The sequence below is a fragment of the Neoarius graeffei genome, chromosome 22 (assembly GCF_027579695.1).
Source record: "Neoarius graeffei isolate fNeoGra1 chromosome 22, fNeoGra1.pri, whole genome shotgun sequence".
Taxonomy (NCBI): domain Eukaryota; kingdom Metazoa; phylum Chordata; class Actinopteri; order Siluriformes; family Ariidae; genus Neoarius; species Neoarius graeffei.
The window spans coordinates 47,069,538-47,088,004 of NC_083590.1; the positions used below are offsets into that span (position 1 = coordinate 47,069,538).

At 42.2% G+C, this 18,467-nt stretch overlaps 1 protein-coding gene across 1 annotated transcript; it reads right to left on the minus strand.

The window, feature by feature from the left end:
• Positions 1-7,669: 7,669 nt before the first annotated feature.
• On the minus strand, positions 7,670-17,282 carry il11b (interleukin 11b). The gene is made up of 4 exons (XM_060903953.1): positions 17,187-17,282; positions 16,947-17,042; positions 8,537-8,695; positions 7,670-8,028 (listed from the first exon to the last, which is right to left on the minus strand). The coding sequence occupies exons 1-4, from the start codon at positions 17,280-17,282 to the stop codon at positions 7,870-7,872; spliced, it is 510 nt and encodes a 169-aa protein (XP_060759936.1). The 3' UTR covers positions 7,670-7,869.
• Positions 17,283-18,467: the final 1,185 nt, after the last annotated feature.

An 18,467-nucleotide genomic window follows, 5' to 3' on the forward strand; every position in this document is an offset into this window, starting at 1 on the left:
GATGGCTTTGCAGGTGAGGCGGGAGTTATAAATATCCATTAGAGAAGGGAGAGAGACACCAATGATCCTCTCAGCTGCTCTCACGATGCGCTGCAGAGACTTGCAGCAGGACACGGTGCAGGCGCCGTACCACATGGTGATGCAGCTGGTCAGGATGTTCTCGATGGTGCCTCTGTAGAAAGTGTGCATGATGGGGGCCAGGGCTCTTGCTCTCCTCAGTTTGCAGAGGAAGTACAGACGCTGTTGGGCTTTTTTGGCCAGTGAAGTGGTGTTGTTGCTCCAGGACAGGTCTTCAGAGATGTGCACACCCAGAAACTTGGTGCTGCTCACCCTCTCCACTGCAGCACCGTCAATAGATAGTGGAGCATGCTGGGTGTGCTCTCTCCTGAAGTCCACAACAATCTCCTTCGTCTTCTCCACGTTCAGACGGAGATTGTTGTCCTTGCACCACATGGCCAAGCAGCTCACCTCACTCCTGTAGATTGTCTCATCGCCATTGTTGATGAGACCCACCACAGTCATGTCATCCGCAAACTTAATGAAGAGATTTGAGCTGGATGTTGGTGTGCAGTCATGGGTCAGCAGAGTGAAGAGGAGGGGGCTTAGCACACATCCTTGGGGGGCCCCTGTGTTCAGTGTGATGGTGCTGGAGGAGTTGCTGCCGACCCGTACAGTCTGTGGTCTCCCCGTCAGGAAGTCCAGCAGCCAGTTGCACAGGGAGGTGTTGAGTCCCTGCTGGTCCAGTTTGTGAATGAGCTGCTGAGGAATGATTGTGTTGAATGCTGAGCTAAAATCTATGAACAGCATTCTGACATACGAGTCTTTTGTCTCCAGGTGGGTGAGGGCTGAGTGGAGGGCAGTGGAGATGGCGTCATCGGTCGAACAGTTGGACTGATATGCAAACTGGAAAGGATCCAGGGCAGGGGGGAGGGCAGACTTGATATGTCTCATGACTAGCCGCTCGAAGCACTTCATAAGGATGGGAGTGAGTGCAACAGGGCGGTAGTCATTAAAGCAGGAGGGAGACGGCTTCTTCGGGACTGGGATGACATGGCCTTGTCCCAACTTTTTTGAGATGTGTTGTCTCATCTCATCTCATTATCTCTAGCCGCTTTATCCTTCTACAGGGTCGCAGGCAAGCTGGAGCCTATCCCAGCTGACTACGGGCGAAAGGCAGGGTACACCCTGGACAAGTCGCCAGGTCATCACAGGGCTGACACATAGACACAGACAACCATTCACACTCACATTCACACCTACGGTCAATTTAGAGTCACCAGTTAACCTAACCTGCATGTCTTTGGACTGTGGGGGAAACCGGAGCACCCGGAGGAAACCCACGCGGACACGGGGAGAACATGCAAACTCCGAGATGTGGTGTTGTCATGAAATTTAAAATCACCTAATTTTTCTCTTTAAATTATACATTTTCTCAGTTTAAACATTTGATATGTCATCTATGTTCTATTCTGAATAAAATAAGGAATTTTGAAACTTCCATATCATTGCATTCCATTTTTATTTACAATTTGTACTTTGTCCCAACTTTTTTGGACTCTGGGTTGATGAATATCAGCCCAGAATATTGGCCATCCTAAGCCATTAGATATCGATATCGGCCATTAAAAAAAGCATATCGGTCAACCCCTAGTTGGAAGCAGCAAAAATGGGCAAATATAAGGTTCTGATCGACTTTGATTAGGGCCAAATTGTGATGGCTAAACAACTGTGTCAGAGCATCTCCAAAACAGCACATCTTGTGGGGTGTTCCCAGTGTGCAGTGGTTAGAACCTACCAAAAGTGGTTCACAACCGGTGAACCAGTGACAGGGTCATGGGTACCCAAGTCTCAATGGCATGCATGGGGAGCGAAGGCTAGACCTTTTAGTCCAATCCCACAGAAAAGCTACTGTAAGACAAATTGTTGAAAGTGCATGGCACAAACATCCAAACTCTAAGCAGTAAATGGTGCAGCTTTTTTAGAATGTGGAAAGTCCTGGAACAGCTGGTAAAAGCATGATCTGTGGAATGATCAGTCTGTCCTGAAGTATTTGCATGCCCCTAAGATATGATTGATCTCAAGATATTCACCTCTTCCTGAGGTATTATCCATCCAAAGCTGATTTGGCAGAGGAAATTCACTTCAATCCAATATGAGGTTTTCAGCACCAGCTGCTGCACTTACACTTGGAATAAACTTGTAAGAGTTAAAATGTAGCTTGGTGGAGTTCAGTCTTGCTGCATGGCTGGGTGTGAGCAAAGATTGTGGGCCTTCAGCCAGTGTTATGGCTAATTCAATTCCATCACAAATACTTGTCCTACTTAATAAACCACAGAAAACCCACCCATGCCCTCCTTAATATGTCCTTACTCTATTGGAAAGCAGTGTAGAGAAGATGACAGTGGGTATGGGCCAACTGCAAGGGCTTAGAACAGCTGCTTCACATGTAGACAGATCCTAATGTACAGTCAGTGGCTTCTCTAAACTTGACAACCATAGTGGAAGAGATTGCTAGAGGAAGATCCGTGTTTCATGCATTCCATAGAACATCAAATTATAATTATTTATATAACATGAAATTAAAATTTATCCAAATCAGGTCTATTATGAAGACTACTCATGATTAAAATACCTTGTCATACTTATGGACACTCATGTGGATGAACTACCAAAAGTATGTGGATGCGTGGCCATGACTTCCATATGTGGGCCTTCCCCAAATATTTGCCACAAAGTTGGAGACACTGATTGTCTAGAATGTCTTTGTATGATGTAGTATTACAATTCTACTTCACTGCAACTGGGAAAGCCCAAACCTGTTCCAGCATGACAATGCCCCTGTGCACAAATCAAGCTCCTTAAAAACATGGTTTTCCAAGGTTGGCTTGGAAGTGGAGGCTGTTATAGCAGCAAAGCGGGGCCAAATCCATTTATACCACGCCTATAGAATGGTATAGAATGTTCAACAAGCACATACTGGTATTATGGTCAAGTGTCCACATACAGATGTGTATAGTGGACAGTGGCGCTTGAAAGTTTGTGAATCCTTTAGAATTTTCAAAATTTCTGCATAAATATGACTTAAAACATCATCAGATTTTCACACAAGTCCTAAAAGTAGATAAAGAGAACCCAATTAAACAAATGAGACAAAATATTAGACTGGGTCATTTATTTATTGAGGAAAATGATCCAATATTACATACAGTGGGGCAAAAAAGTACTCAGTCACCAATTGTGCAAGTTCTCCCACTTAAAAAGATGAGAGAGGCCTGTAATTTTCATCATAGGTATACCTCAACTATGAGAGACAAAATGAGAAAAAAAATCCAGAAAATCACATTGTCTGATTTTTAAAGAATTTATTTGCAAATTATGGTGGAAAATAAGTATTTGGTCAATAACAAAAGTTCATCTCAATACTTTGTTGTATACCCTTTGTTGGCAATGACAGAGGTCAAACGTTTTCTGTAAGTCTTCACAAGGTTTTCACACTGTTGCTGGTATTTTGGCCCATTCCTCCATGCAGATCTCCTCTAGAGCAGTGATGTTTTGGGGCTGTCGCTGGGCAACATGGACTTTCAACTCCCTCCAAAGATTTTCTGTGGGGTTGAGACCTGGAGACTGGCTAGGCCACTCCAGGACCTTGAAATGCTTCTTACGAAGCCACTCCTTCGTTGCCCGGGCGGTGTGTTTGGGATCATTGTCATGCTGAAAGACCCAGCCATGTTTCATCTTCAATGCCCTTGCTGATGGAAGGAGGTTTTCACTCAAAATCTCACGATACATGGCCCCATTCATTCTTTCCTTTACACGGATCAGTTGTCCTGGTCCCTTTGCAGAAAAACAGCCCCAAAGCATGATGTTTCCACCCCCATGCTTCACAGTAGGTATGGTGTTCTTTGGATGCAACTCAGCATTCTTTCTCCTCCAAACACGACAAGTTGAGTTTTTACCAAAAAGTTCTATTTTGATTTCATCTGACCATATGACATTCTCCCAATCCTCTTCTGGATTATCCAAATGCTCTCTAGCAAACTTCAGACAGGCCTGGACATGTACTGGCTTAAGCAGGGGGACACATCTGGCACTGCAGGATTTGAGTCCCTGGTGGCGTAGTGTGTTACTGATGGTAGCCTTTGTTACTTTGGTCCCAGCTCTCTGCAGGTCATTCACTAGGTCCCCCCGTGTGGTTCTGGGATTTTTGCTCACCGTTCTTGTGGTCATTTTGACCCCACGGGATGAGATCTTGCGTGGAGCCCCAGATCGAGGGAGATTATCAGTGGTCTTGTATGTCTTCCATTTTCTAATAATTCTCCCACAGTTGATTTCTTCACACCAAGCTGCTTACCTATTGCAGATTCAATCTTCCCAGCCTGGTGCAGGTCTACAATTTTGTTTCTGGTGTCCTTTGACAGCTCTTTGGTCTTGACCATAGTGGAGTTTGGAGTGTGACTGTTTGAGGTTGTGGACAGGTGTCTTTTATACTGATAATGAGTTCAAACAGGTGCCATTAATACAGGTAACGAGTGGAGGACAGAGGAGCCTCTTAAAAAAGAAGTTACAGGTCTGTGAGAGCCAGAAATCTTGCTTGTTTGTAGATGACCAAATACTTATTTTACTGAGGAATTTACCAATTAATTCATTAAAAATCCTACAGTGTGATTTCCTGGATTATTTCCCCCCCCCCCCCCCATTCTGTCTCTCATAGTTGAAGTGTACCTATGATGAAAATTACAGACCTCTCTCATCTTTTTAAGTGGGAGAACTTGCACAATTGGTGGCTGACTAAATACTTTTTTGCCCCACTGTATCTGTGAGTGGCAAAAGTATGTGAACCTCTAGGATTAGCAGTTAATTTGAAGGTGAAATTAGATCCAGGTTTTTTCAATCAATGGGATGACAATCAGGTGTGAGTGGGCACCCTGTTTTATTTAAAGAACAGGGATCTATCAAAGTCTGATCTTCACAACACATGTTTGTGGAAGTGTATCATGGCACAAACAAAGGAGATTTCTGAGGACCTCAGAAAAAGCATTGTTGATGCTCATCAGGCTGGAAAAGGTTACAAAACCATCTCTAAAGAATTTGGACTCCACCAATCCACAGTCAGACAGATTGTGTAAAAATGGAGGAAATTCAAGACCATTGTTACCCTCCCCAGGAGTGGTCAACCAACAAAGATCACTCCAAGAGCAAGGCATGTAATAGTCGGCGAGGTCACAAAGGACCCCAGGTTAACTTCTAAGCAACTGAAGGCCTCTCTCACATTGGCTAATGAGTACACCATCAGGAGAACACTGAACAACAATGGTGTGCATGGTAGGGTTGCAAGGAGAAAGCCACTGCTCTCCAAAAAGAACATTACTGCTCATTTGCAGTTTGCTAAAGATCACGTGGACAAGCCAGAAGGCTATTGGAAAAACATTTTGTGGATGGATGAGACCAAAATAGAACTTTTTGGTTTAAATGAGAAGCATTATGTCTGGAGATAGGAAAACACTGCATTCCAGCATAAGAACTTTATCCCATCTGTGAAACATGGTGGTGGTAGTATTATGGTTTGGGCCTGTTTTGCTGCATCTGGGTCAGGATGGCTTGCCATCATTGATGGAACAATAAATTCTGAATTATACCAGTGGATTCTAAAGGAAAATGTCAGGACATCTGTCCATGAACTGAATCTCAAGAGAAGGTGGGTCATGCAGCAAGACAACAACCCTAAGCACACAAGTTGTTCTACCAAAGAATGGTTAAAGAAGAATAAAATTAATGTTTTGGAATGGCCAAGTCATAGTCCTGACCTTAATGCAATCGAAATGTTGTGGAAGGACCTAAAGAGAGCAGTTCATATGAGGAAACCCACCAACATCCCAGAGTTGAAGCTGTTCTGTACGGAGGAATGGGCTAAAATTCCTCCAAGCTGGTGTGCAGGACTGATCAACAGTTACTGGAAATGTTTAGCTGCAGTTATTGCTGCACAAGGGGGCCACACCAGATACTGAAAGCAAAGGTTCACATACTTTTGCCACTCACAGATATGTAATATTGGATCATTTTCCTCAATAAATAAATGACCAAGTATAATATTTTTGTCTCATTTGTTTAACTGGGTTCTCTTTATCTACTTTTAGGACTTATGTGAAAATCTGATGATGTTTTAGGTCATATTTAGGCAGAAATATAGAAATTTCTAAAGGGTTCGCAAACTTTCAAGCACCATTGTACCTGATCATACTAATCAAATGATTCACCAGGAGATACTGAAATGATCAAGGATTCATTAATTCATTTCTAGATTAATCTCTAGATTAATGAATGAAAAATCTACCCTATTTCATTCATTAATTTCATTTGTTCAGATATTAATTGTTGAAATACACACAGAATTTTCAAGAATAGTATATTCTTAATGACATTAACCAGAGAACTACTGTATTGTAGCTTCTTAATCATAGTGAACAGTAAATAATCATGCTGTATTATTTACCATACAATGACCATTAGTTTTATAAACAACTGAACAAATTTCTGAAAACATATCATAAGATTGTGGACATAGAATGAGAATTATAGGAGGGAGTTTTGGCACAAGTGAAAATAAAATTCAGTGGCATGATTCACTTACTTTTTTTGGTTTGTTTTTTGTTTGTTTACCTGACATCTCAGGGGAAATATATGATATGAGTAAATGCATCTACTGACCCAATAATATCCATATGTGTATCTCAATAAATTGGATTACCATATATGTCAGTAACAGCACTGAAAACCTGAGTTCAGAACAGCCTCCAAACATGGCTGCTCCAGACTACAACTCCCAAGCACCACAGCGCTCCTCATCTCCAGAATACTAACAAGTGCACCTGTCTCCTATTCGCCAGTAATCACTTCCCTATATAAGCTCAGCAGTCACAAACACCTGTTGCGAAGTATCGTGCTGCGTCTCTGTACCTGCTCCAAGCCGTCTGGCGGCCTACCTGACTACTTGGGTTTTGACTCAGTTTATTTTCCAACTCCATTTCCTCGTCTGCCCTTTGACATCCCGTTAGCTGATCGACTGACTCATGCCTGTCCCTGACTACATCTTCAGCTTACTGATTTGGATTTGCTGACGGTTTCCGACAAACCTGCTCTCCCCTGTGCTTGCATCTGTAAGTGCCTGCACCCTGACAATATAAAAATGTGAATCCGAAATGAAGGAAAAAAATCTACTGGACATAAAATTGTGTGTGTATAAGGTGGCAAATTAAAAAAAAAAAACTAAGTGAAAGAACAATATGTAACTGCAAGTGTCTAGATTGAGTGAGTGAAAAGTGTTCGGCTATTTCAATCTCCTCAACCTGCTCTTGTTTTGTAAATTGCATTTGCCATTTTAATCATGCCACATGATTATTAAATAGTACTGCCACTGTTGTATAAAATAAATCTTTTTGCTATCCAACTGTGGTTTCAGTATGTGTTTTACTGTACTGTTTGTTCAATCTAATGTCTAGCATGACATACTTCCTTCATACAAAATTTTTTATTTCCATTGCTATTTTTTTGTTGAAAATCAGTGTAAAGATTAACAAAACTTAAAGTCTTCTTGATAAAAATCCTACAATGTATTTAAAGTGCTTCCTCAGAGCTACAAAATGCTTCATTTTGTAAATGCAACTTTTTTTCAATAAATACACTTAAATATTAAATATAAAAGTTATAGTTAACATAAATAGAATAATTTGGTCAGTTGTGAAATCTGCCTGAGACAAAAAGTGTCTGCCTTAACTGTAGAAACAGAGAATTCTAGCAAAAAAGGCAAAAATAGCCAGCATCCTCACAGTTGAAAATTTAGCTGCGTTGTTCTTGATAGCGGCCTCTCTTGCTTCAGTTGTTTGCATAGGCGATGAGAACCCGTAAAGCTCTAATATACCAGTTACAGAAGGCCAGTAGTCTCTTGTGAATTACTGCAGATGTTGAATATATGTCCCAGGCAGATGTAAGATGAGGCAGGGAGAGAACAGTATTTTGTGCAGGTGAATCTGTCTAGAAAGAAATAATGGAAATTATGGGAGGATTCGCTTTCAGTTCACAAAACAATTTATCATTATTTAAGCTGTCTGCTCAGAACCCATATTAGGTCAAGCCTTAAACCACCCCTTTGGATACATTTCATTAGAGACCAGAAAACTGGTATACAAGAAGCCATACCTTTTGAGTTTTAAGCTCAAATACAATTTTCATTCTTTCACTGTTGTCAGAAAACACAACAGCAAGAAAAAGATGACTAAACCTAATACTGACTGACTACACTGTTTAGCCTATATATTCTTATGATCCATTATAAAATCATAACATTAATGAATCTCTTCATTTAATATTCCAACATAGTGGTGATTATGTGACCAATCCTGTACTTCTTCTACCTGTTTACTTATAGCTATATATATATATATATATATATATATATATATATATATATATATATATATATATATATAAAATGTTCTACATTAAATGAATTTATCAGCTACTCCAGAATTGTATCTCTTACCTGTATTTGTTCAAGAATGATTATAGAATGGATTTCGTCAGCAATTTCCTTGATTTTATTTGACACTAAACCTGACTGGCTGTGCCAGTACAGCAGCCAGTCAAAGTGCAGCTTGAAAGAGTGGAGGCCTGAAGAGAGCTGTGATAGGGTGCTATTTGCCTTTTGGGTGTAAATAAAGAATATGTTAAAGTGGCATATACAGTACCCTCCACAGTTATTGGCACCCCAATCAAGATTAGTTAAAAAATAAATAAATAAAAAGGGTTGGAAAAAAATCCACCTTCTGATGAATAAGCTTCATCTCGCTTTGAAATAAATTTATTCAGAGAAAAACAAATCCCTCATCAAGAAATAATTATTTTCAACAAAAGCATGTGCCTGTATTATTGGCACCCTTGCACTTAATACTTTGTACAACCTCCCTTTGGCAGTAAAATAACACCGAGTCTTTTCCTATACCATTTTGTAAGGTTAGAGAAAACAGAGCATGGAATCTGAGACCATTCCTCTTTACACAATCTCTCCAGATCATCCAGAACCCTCAGCCCTCTCTTGTGCACTCTCCTCTTCAGCTCACCCCACAGGTTTTCAATGGGGTTCAGGTCAGGAGACTGAAATTGCCATGGCAGAAGCTTGATTCTGTGCTCAGCTAACTATTTTTGGGTTGATTTGGACACACTTTGGATCCAATAATGGCCCAGTTTTAGTTTCCTGGCAGAGGCAGAAAGATTGTGAATGAAAATGTCCTGTTATTTCATGAAGCCCATGTCGTCATGTACCCTAACAAGGTTTCCAGGCCTTTGGAGGAAAAAAAAAATCCTAAAACTTCACAGAACTTCCACCATATTTTCCATATTTTACAGTTGGGATAGGGTTCTTTTCATCATAGCCATCCTTTTTATACCAACCACATCTTGAGTGTTTACTGCCAAAAAGCTCCATTTTTGTTACATCAGACCATAGACCACGGTTCCAGTCAAAGTTGTAGTAGCATTTCATAAACCTCAGGTTCTTATGTTTGTGGTTAACTGACAAATGCCTTTTTGTTTGTTTGTTTTTTGTTTTTGCACATACCTTCCAAATAGTCTGTTGGCATGGAGGTGACATCTGATGGTAGTTTTGGAGACTTGGAAACCCCAAGATTTTACTTTTTCTTGTAATTCACCAACAATGATCCTTGGGGATTTTTTTTTTGCCTCTCTTACCCTCATTGTATGGGGGGCAAAATAAACTTGGGTCCTCTTCCAGACATGTTTGTAACAATTCCAGTTGGTGTCCACTTTTTTATTATTGCCCTAACAGTAGAAATGGGCTGTGGCAGCAGGGGCATGTGTGTCAGAGTGAGACATTATTTGAATCTTTGAAAGCTGAAATACCGTAAAAGGTGCCATAGTACATAATCCACCTGCCCCAGTGCTTCAGTTTCCCACCACTCCCAACAAGAGTACTACACTGGAGCCAAAGCCTGGGATGCTGAAGAGTACCACCATCATGGTGTCTTCCCTGTTCAAGGAGCTCATCCATGCCCTCACCACCACCCAGCAGAACCAGCGCCAGGTGCTGGCCATGATGCACAATGAGTAGGAGCAGTGCATCAAGGCACTGCTGCAGGTCCAGCAGGAGGACTGCCAGGTGCTCCTGCATCTCATCGTGCCTGAAGGTGCACCAGCCACAGTGTCAGCGGGCTTCCCCCATGTCACCCTTGCAAAAATGGGGCCACACAACAACCCCGAGGGCTTCATAGCACTCTTCAAGCGAGCCGCAGAGGTGTGGGGATAGCTGGATGAGTAGCAAGCAGCTGGCCTACTGCTGTTCTTCACCGGCAAAGCACAGCTCATGGCACAGCAACTGCCCACTGACAACAGGCTGGTTTACGCAGACTTGAAGTGCACTATCCTGCAGTGAGTCAGCCACACCCCTAAGCAACACTGTTAGTGCTTCCGTGCTCTGACTCTCAAGGCAGTCAGTCAGCCGTTTGCCTACGGCCAGCAGTTGCTGGACACCTGCTGGCACTGGTTCGGGGAAGAAGACAGCAACATTGAGGGGGTCATCAATGAGGTGGGACTGCAGCAATTCACTTGGCTGTCAAGCAGGACCACGGAGTGAAGCCTGGGCCAGTGTGCTTGTGTTGCAGGGAGCCTGAGCACTTCCAGGACCTGTGCCATGCAATGGAGGTGGGGTCAGTGGTCCAGATCCCTGATCCACCAGAAACCACTCCCAATTGAGTTGGAATGTATCACGTCCCGGTGCGTATCCAAGGGGGTACACGTCACGCTTTGGTGGATTCAGGCTGAAATCAAACATTGATTCGTAAAAGCTTGGTCTGAGGCAAGGCAGTGGGTACAGCATGTTTGGTGAAGGTTCAGTGTGTGCATGGGGAAGTTCATGAATACCCACAGGTATCAGTAAAAATCCAATTTTAGGGAACAAATTATAGTGTGGAAGCAGCGGTTACCACACACTTCACCTACCCACTAATTCTGGGAATGGATTGGCAGGGATTTAAGAGCCTAATAGAGTGAGTGATGGTGGGTAGGTGCCATAATGGATCCCAGTGTGACAGGGAAAGCTGTCCCAGAGCCATATACGTCAGCTCCATGTCATAGTGACCTGGAGAGTGGAGAGTGCATTGGCATGAAAATATCATGGTATGAAAATCCCTCCCCATTCTCCCAGGGATTCCCTAATTGATTTTCCTCTGGAGCAGGCATGAGACAAAGCTCTGCGGCATGCATTCAACCAAGTGAGAGTAATCAATGGTCAGGACCTCCAGCCAAACACTGTACTCTCCCACCTGTACTTTTCTGTGATTAAAGATAGGCTGTATGGAATGACACAGGACACTCAAACAGGAGAGTGGGTAACACAACTATTGATTCCCAGAAACCTCAGGAAACTCCTTTTCCATGTGGCTCATTATAACCCAATGGCTGGTGACCTGGGGCAAGACAAAACACTAGTCCAACTCATGGTCCAGTTCTACTGGCCAGGGATTCATGGGAATGTCCGCAGGTGGTGTGTAGCATGCCACAAGTGCCAACTGGTAAATCCAGTGGCCACTCAAAAAGTACCATTGTGCCCTCTTCCCCAATTGAGACTCCCTTTGAAAGAATCGAGATGGATCTTGTCAGGTCATTCAATCAGACTACATGAGGGGATCACTTTATTTTAGTCCTTGTGGACTATGCAACGTGATACCCAGAAGCAGTGCCACTGCATAACATTTCCACATGCAGCGTCGCAGAGGCACTGTTTAAAATTATCTCCCAAGTCAGAATTCCGAAAGAAATCCTGACTGATCAGGTCACAATGCTCATGTCACATACACTTTGCAAATTCTACGAGTTATTGAGGGTTAAATCAATCTGCACAAGTGTTTATCATCCACAAATAGACATCTTGGTCAAGTGATTTAACCAAACCCTGTGCAAAGACACTCATGATTGGGATAAATAGCTTGAACCCCTGTTGTTTGCAGTATGAGAGGTCCCGCAAGCCTCCACCAGTTTTCTGCATTCTAATTACTATATGGGTGCAAGCCTTGAGGCATCATAGATGTCATCTGGGAAAATTGGGAGTAAGGGCCTTCTGACAGTAAAAATGAAATTCAATATGTTTTCAACCTGCACACAAAACTCCACATATTCAGCCACCTAACCCAGCAGAATTTGCTGCAGGTGCAGGAACGTCAGTCCCGACTGTACAACAGGGGGACATGCATTAGAGAATTCACACCAGGAGACAAGGTTCTCATATTATTGCCTACATCGAGCTCTAAATTACTCACCAAGTGGCAAGGGCTTTTTGAGGTCACACAGCGGGTTGGGGATGTCGACTCTGCGGTGAAGTGAACGGATAGAGGCGGGGCACAGCAGATATACTACCTCAACCTGTTCAAACTATGGAATGAGGGAGTCCCTGTGGCATTAGCAGCAGAAGTTATGGAGAGGGAGGAGCTGGGGCTGAAGGTAAAAACAAAATCCACCACATGATCCACCTTGGTCCCCTGTGGAGACCACCTCTCACTGGTCTAAGTCATGGAGGTTGCCAGATTGCAAACTGAGTTTTCCTACATGTTCTTGCCTCTTCCTGGTCACACTTGCCTCATAGAACACCACACTGAGATGCTTCCAGGAGTGGTAGTGCGCAGCTGCCCCTACTGCTTACCTGAACACAAAAAAATGATAGTTCGGGATGAACTCAAGGCCATGCTTGAGATAGGAATAATCAAGGAGTCACACAGCGATTGGAGCAGTCCAGTAGTCCTGGTTCCAAAAAAAGACACGTGGGTCCGGTTCTGTGTGGACTATCGCAAGGTCAACGTGGTGTCTAAATTTGATACATATCCAATGCCTCACATTGATGAACTGCTCGATTGATTAGGTGTGGCTTGTTTTTATTCAACACTGGGTCTGACAAAGGGATATTGGCAGATCCCCTTGACTCCCCTATCCTGAGGAAAAAATGGCCTTTTCCACCCCATTCAGCTTACACCAATTCATCACTCTTCCATTCGGGTTATCCAGGGCTCCCACAACATTTCAGAGGCTCATGGACAAAATTCTCTGTCCACATGCCACCTATATCATGACCTACCTCGACAACATTATTATTGTACAGTGCTATGCAAAAGTTTGGGCACCCCTGGTCAAAATTGCTGTTACTGTGAACAGTTAAGCAAGTTGAAGATGAAATGATCTCCAAAAGGCATAAAGTTAAAGATGACTCATTTCCTTTATATTTTAAGCAAAAACAATTTTTATTTGCATCTTTTACATTTTCAAAATGACAAAAAAGGAAAAGGGCCTGAAGCAAAAGTTTGGGCACCCTGCATGGTTAGTACCGAGTAACACCCCCTTTGGCAAGTATCACAGCTTGTAAACACTTTTTGTAGCCAGCTAATAATCTTTCATTTCTTACCTGGGGGATTTCACACATTCGTCCTTGCAAAAGGCTGCCAGTTCTACAAGTTTCTTGGGCTGTCTTGCATGCATGGCTCTTTTGAGATCTATCCACAGATTTTCAATGATGTTTAGGTCAGGGGACTGTGAGGGCCCTGGCAAAACCTTCAGCTTGTGCCTCTTGAGGTATTCCATTGTAGATTTTGAGGTGTGTTTTGGATCATTGTCTTATTGTAGGACCCATCCTCTTTTTAACTTCAACTTTTTTACAGATGGTGTGATGTTTGCTTCCAGAATTTTCTGGTATTTATTCGAATCCATGCTTCCCTCGACCAATGAAATGTGCCCTGTGCCACTGGCTGCAACACAACCCCAAAGCATGATTGATCTACACCCATGTTTCAGAGTTGGAGAGGTGTTCTTTTCCTGGAATTTGGCACCCTTTTTTCTCTCCAAACATACCTTTGTACATTGTGGCCAGAAAGTTCTATTCTGATTTCATCAGTCCACAGGACTTGTTTCCAAAATGCATCAGGCTTATTTAGATGTTCATTTGCAAACTTCAGATGCTGAATTTTGTGGCTAGGATGCAGGAAAGGTTTTCTTCTGATGACTCTCCCATGAAGGTCATATTTGTTCAGGTGTTGCTGCATAGTTGAACAGTGCACCACCACTCCAGGGTCTGCTAAATCTTTCTGAAGGTCTTTTGCAGTCAAACAGGGTTTTTTATTTGCCTTTCTAGCAATCCAATGAGCAGTTCTTTCAGAAAGTTTTCTTCATTTTCCAGACCTCACCTTGATCTCCACTGTTTCTGTTAACTGCCATTTCTTAATAACATTACAATCTGAGGAAACAGCTACCTGAAAACACTTTGCCATGTTCTTGTAGCCTTCTCCTGCTTTGTGAGCATCAACTATTTTATTATTCATAATGCAAGGGAGTTGCTTAGAGGAGCCCATGGCTGTTGATTTTAGGGACAAGTTTGAGGAGTCAGAGAATTTATAAAGCTTTGAAATCTGCATCATCTGACTTTTCCTAATGAAGAATTTGAACAAGCCACAGCTCAATAAGCTAATTAAGGTCTGGAACCTTGGTAAAAGTTACCTGAGAACTCAAATGTATTGGGGTGCTCAAACTTTTGCATGGTGTTCCTTTTCTTTTCTCACTCTCCAATTGTACAAAACAAAAATAATACACAAATCTTGCAGAAAATGCTGAAAAGAAATGTGTCATCTTTACCTTTATGCCTTTTGGTGATCAGTTCATCTTCTGCTCACTTAACTATTCACAGTAACAGACATTTTCAGTAAGGGTGCCCAAACTTTTGCATGCCACTGTGTATATATAGTAATGATTGGCCACGGCACATAAAACACCTCAGGGCTGTGCTAGGGTTATTGAGGTATGTGGGACTCATGACTAACCCAAAGAGGTGTTTTATTGGATGGGTGGAAGTACAGTATCTGGGTTTCTACTTGGGTCATGGGCAGGTGCATCCCCAAATTGACAAGACCACAGCAATTGCGGCCTGCCTGAGGCCCAAGACCAAAAAGGGGTAAGACAGTTCCTGGGGCTGGCTGGCTACTTTTGTAGGTTTGTTTCTAATTATTTGGATGTCACCAGCCTGCTGACTGATCTCACTAAAAAGGGAGCACCAGATCCAGTCCAGTGGATGGATCAGTGTCAACATGCCTTCACCCAGGTAAAAGATGCATTGTGTGGTGGGCCACTTTTACACTCCAATGACTTCTCTCTCTCCCTTTTATTTTGCAGATTGATGTGTCCAACAGAGGGCTGGGGGCTGTTTTGTCCTAGATGGTGGAGGTGGAGGAGCACCCAATGCTATACATCAGCTGCAAACTCTCAATGCAAGAGACTAAGTACAGCACCATTGAGAGAGAGAGAGTGCTTTGGCCATTAAGTGGGCAATCCTCACCCTCCAGTACAGCCTGCTGGGATGCCCTTTCACCCTCTGCTCAGATCATGCCCCTCTCCAGTGGCTCCACTGCATGAATGATGCCAATGCACGGATCATCCATTGGTATCTAGCTCTGCAGCCCTTTAATTTCGAGGTGGTCCACAGGCCAGGGGCACAGATGGTGGTCACAAACTACCTCTTCCATCAGTGGGAGGAGTCAGCTGCAGGCCAGATGGTTCCCCGGCCTGAGTCGGGCGGTGGGGGTATGTGGCAGGGGGGCGTGGTCGAGCACCTGTTTGTGAATGGAGAGCAAAGCCAGGGAAGGTGAGTGGCAAAGTGATTGCACCTGTGTGTAATAATTGTGCTGTATGTGTTTTCCCAGTGACAGGGAGCAGATAAAAGGGTAGAGAGGAGAGAAGAAGGAAAAGGCTTCCCAGAGCGCCATGTTTGTGTGTGCATGCACGCGTGTGTCAGAGTGAGACATTACTTGAATCTTTGAAAGCTGAAAAGCTTAAATAAAAGGTGCCATAGTATCGAACCCGTTTGTCCCAGTGCTTCAGTGTCCCACCACTCCCAGCAAGAATACTGCATGGGCATTTTAAGGCGAGTTGCTATTTCTTTAACCATTCCTTGACTTATAAAGGTCAACACACTTCTCCCTCATTTGGTTTGCATATTCTCTTATCTTTCCCATGTTGATGGATGACTAAAGGAATTTGACCCCTGTCACCTCATATTTGTACCACAGTTAATCAGGAAGTCATGAATTACAGCTTGAAAGTTCTTACACACTCCAATCAACTCAAAAATGTACAATTTAAATGGAAAGCAAGCTTGTTACATTGTGTTCACTATCATTTCCAGGGGTGCCAATAATAGTGTCACGTGTTTTTACTGAAAAAAAAATTCTTGATGAGAGATTTGTTTTGCTCTGAATAAATTTATTTAAATTAAAGATTGGCTTTTTCTACTCTTTTCAGTGTGAGATGAAGCTGCTTCACAAAAGGTGGATTTTTTTTGGAACTCATTTTACTAATCTTTACAAAGTCAAAGTCCTTCCCGTGCCATGTGGCACATCAGGCGGCGCCGATCTCCATTTCCATCGGCTTCTCGCCTATTACATAGCTAGGGTTACAGTGGGGGGCTAGTCCTCTGGTAATCATAAGAGTTTAACTCCCCACTTGCATCTGTATTGCAGTGTGCCTTGCCAGATGGTAGTAGGTACCATTTTTATGATGGTCTTTGGTATGACCCGACCGTGAATAGAACTCCCGATCTCCCAATCGAGAGGCAGACACGCTAACCACTAGGCCACTAGCCAGTATCTTTACAAGGGGTGCCAATAATAAGGGAGGACACTGTTTTTAAAAAAATGTATCTGAACATGATCCTCTCATTCCCAAAACATGAAAGAAAATGAGGATAATGTCCAAAAGTACTAAAAATTTACTGTACTGTTAATTATATAAAATAAATAAAAAGAAATAATCTGGAAATGTAATAGCTGGTACCATGTATTCTGTTCTATTCTGTTTAACTTCTATGTGAGCATTTACAATCAAATGTTTAGATGATGTAGTGTAGGTCTTACCTTTACTGCTGCTAGGTCTTTTGGCCTGAAGTTTAAAGTAGGCAAAGAGGTCAGATTGTGCTCAGAGGATAAACTGGTGTCAAGGAGGTGCTGACAAATTACAGATATTTTGTCAGAGTGTGTGATTAGGAGAGGAAGTTACATACAGAAGCCAAGTTTTGTGATAAATATGCAGCAACAGATTCCAAAGAAAGATTTAGTAATCATCAAAAAAAATTACTGAAACCTCATTAACCTTACCACAGCTCCTTGCACAATGTTTATCAGCCGACGCATCTTCAGAAATAGCTTCGTCAGACCGTCTTTGTGATGGCTCATGGGGGTTGGATGAGACATTGCTAAGATGGGAAGTTCCACCAATAGCAATAAAAATAACAAACAGGAGGTGGACTCGGGCAGTACTGTCATCAAAGGAAGACAAGAAAGAATTTCTTTGGATAGTTCAACATTTCATTTTATACAATTTTATACATGATACAATTTCTTTTATCTCCTCTGACTCAGCACATTTTTATCAAGCATTCCAATCCTTCAAACACTGTCCAAGGAGGTCATGCTTGAACAGATATAATTGGGTTGTTACTAAGATATAGCAAGTTTTTTTTTTTTTTTAATCTCAAAAGCAAATCAGAGCAGACCTGCTGCTGTAACACATTTTAGCAACAGTTATGTTGACATGAAGGTGTGGTAGTCACTCTTTATGAGGTACAAATTTGACTCAATTGTTTTAAAATTTTTACTCTTAGAATTCTGTAGTGTTGGATGTACTTATGTATAGCAAAAGGTATTTCAGTTGCTTCAGGGCTTTTAGGATTTCATAATTGTTAAAGATACAGTAAGCTTTTCTGAAAAAGGAAGTGACTGTCATTTTTCTGGTGTTTTTCATCTGACATTTTTTACTGTAAATGTCTCAATTCTGCCAAGTAGACCAAGTGATATATGCACAAGGGGTATCCATTGTTGTCCATAAAGGGCCAGCATAGGTGCAGGTTTTCCTTAAACTCAAGCAGGAGCCACACTTGATTCCTCCTGTTTAATCAGCTGATCTTGACTTTTAATAGCTGTGGCTTCTTAAATGAAAACCTACTCCCACACTGATCCTTTCTGGATGAGATTGGATACCCCTGATATTTTGTGTGTGTGTGTGTGTGTGTGTGTGTGTGTGTGTGTCCATAAATGTGATTTGTATCTTGAAATCTGAAATGTATCCAAGGTCAAATACTGTTAAAGATTGTTTAAATGTTTAAAAGGTACCCTTTTAAAAAAATATTTCATTTTGTTCTACTGAAAGTGACCACCATGTGTAACAAACCTCGTCAGATAGCGTTTGCCTTTTACTTCCGGAACTATAGTTTTTAATTCAGTGAAGCGGAGAGATGCAATCACCACCACCAGGAGATTTCAGACCAAAGTTTCTGATTCAGTAGCACTTCAATGGCATTGCAACTTCCTAAGTTATACCACAGACTGCCATAAGGCCAAACATCCAGGAAATTGTCATGCACAAACAATTAATGCAAA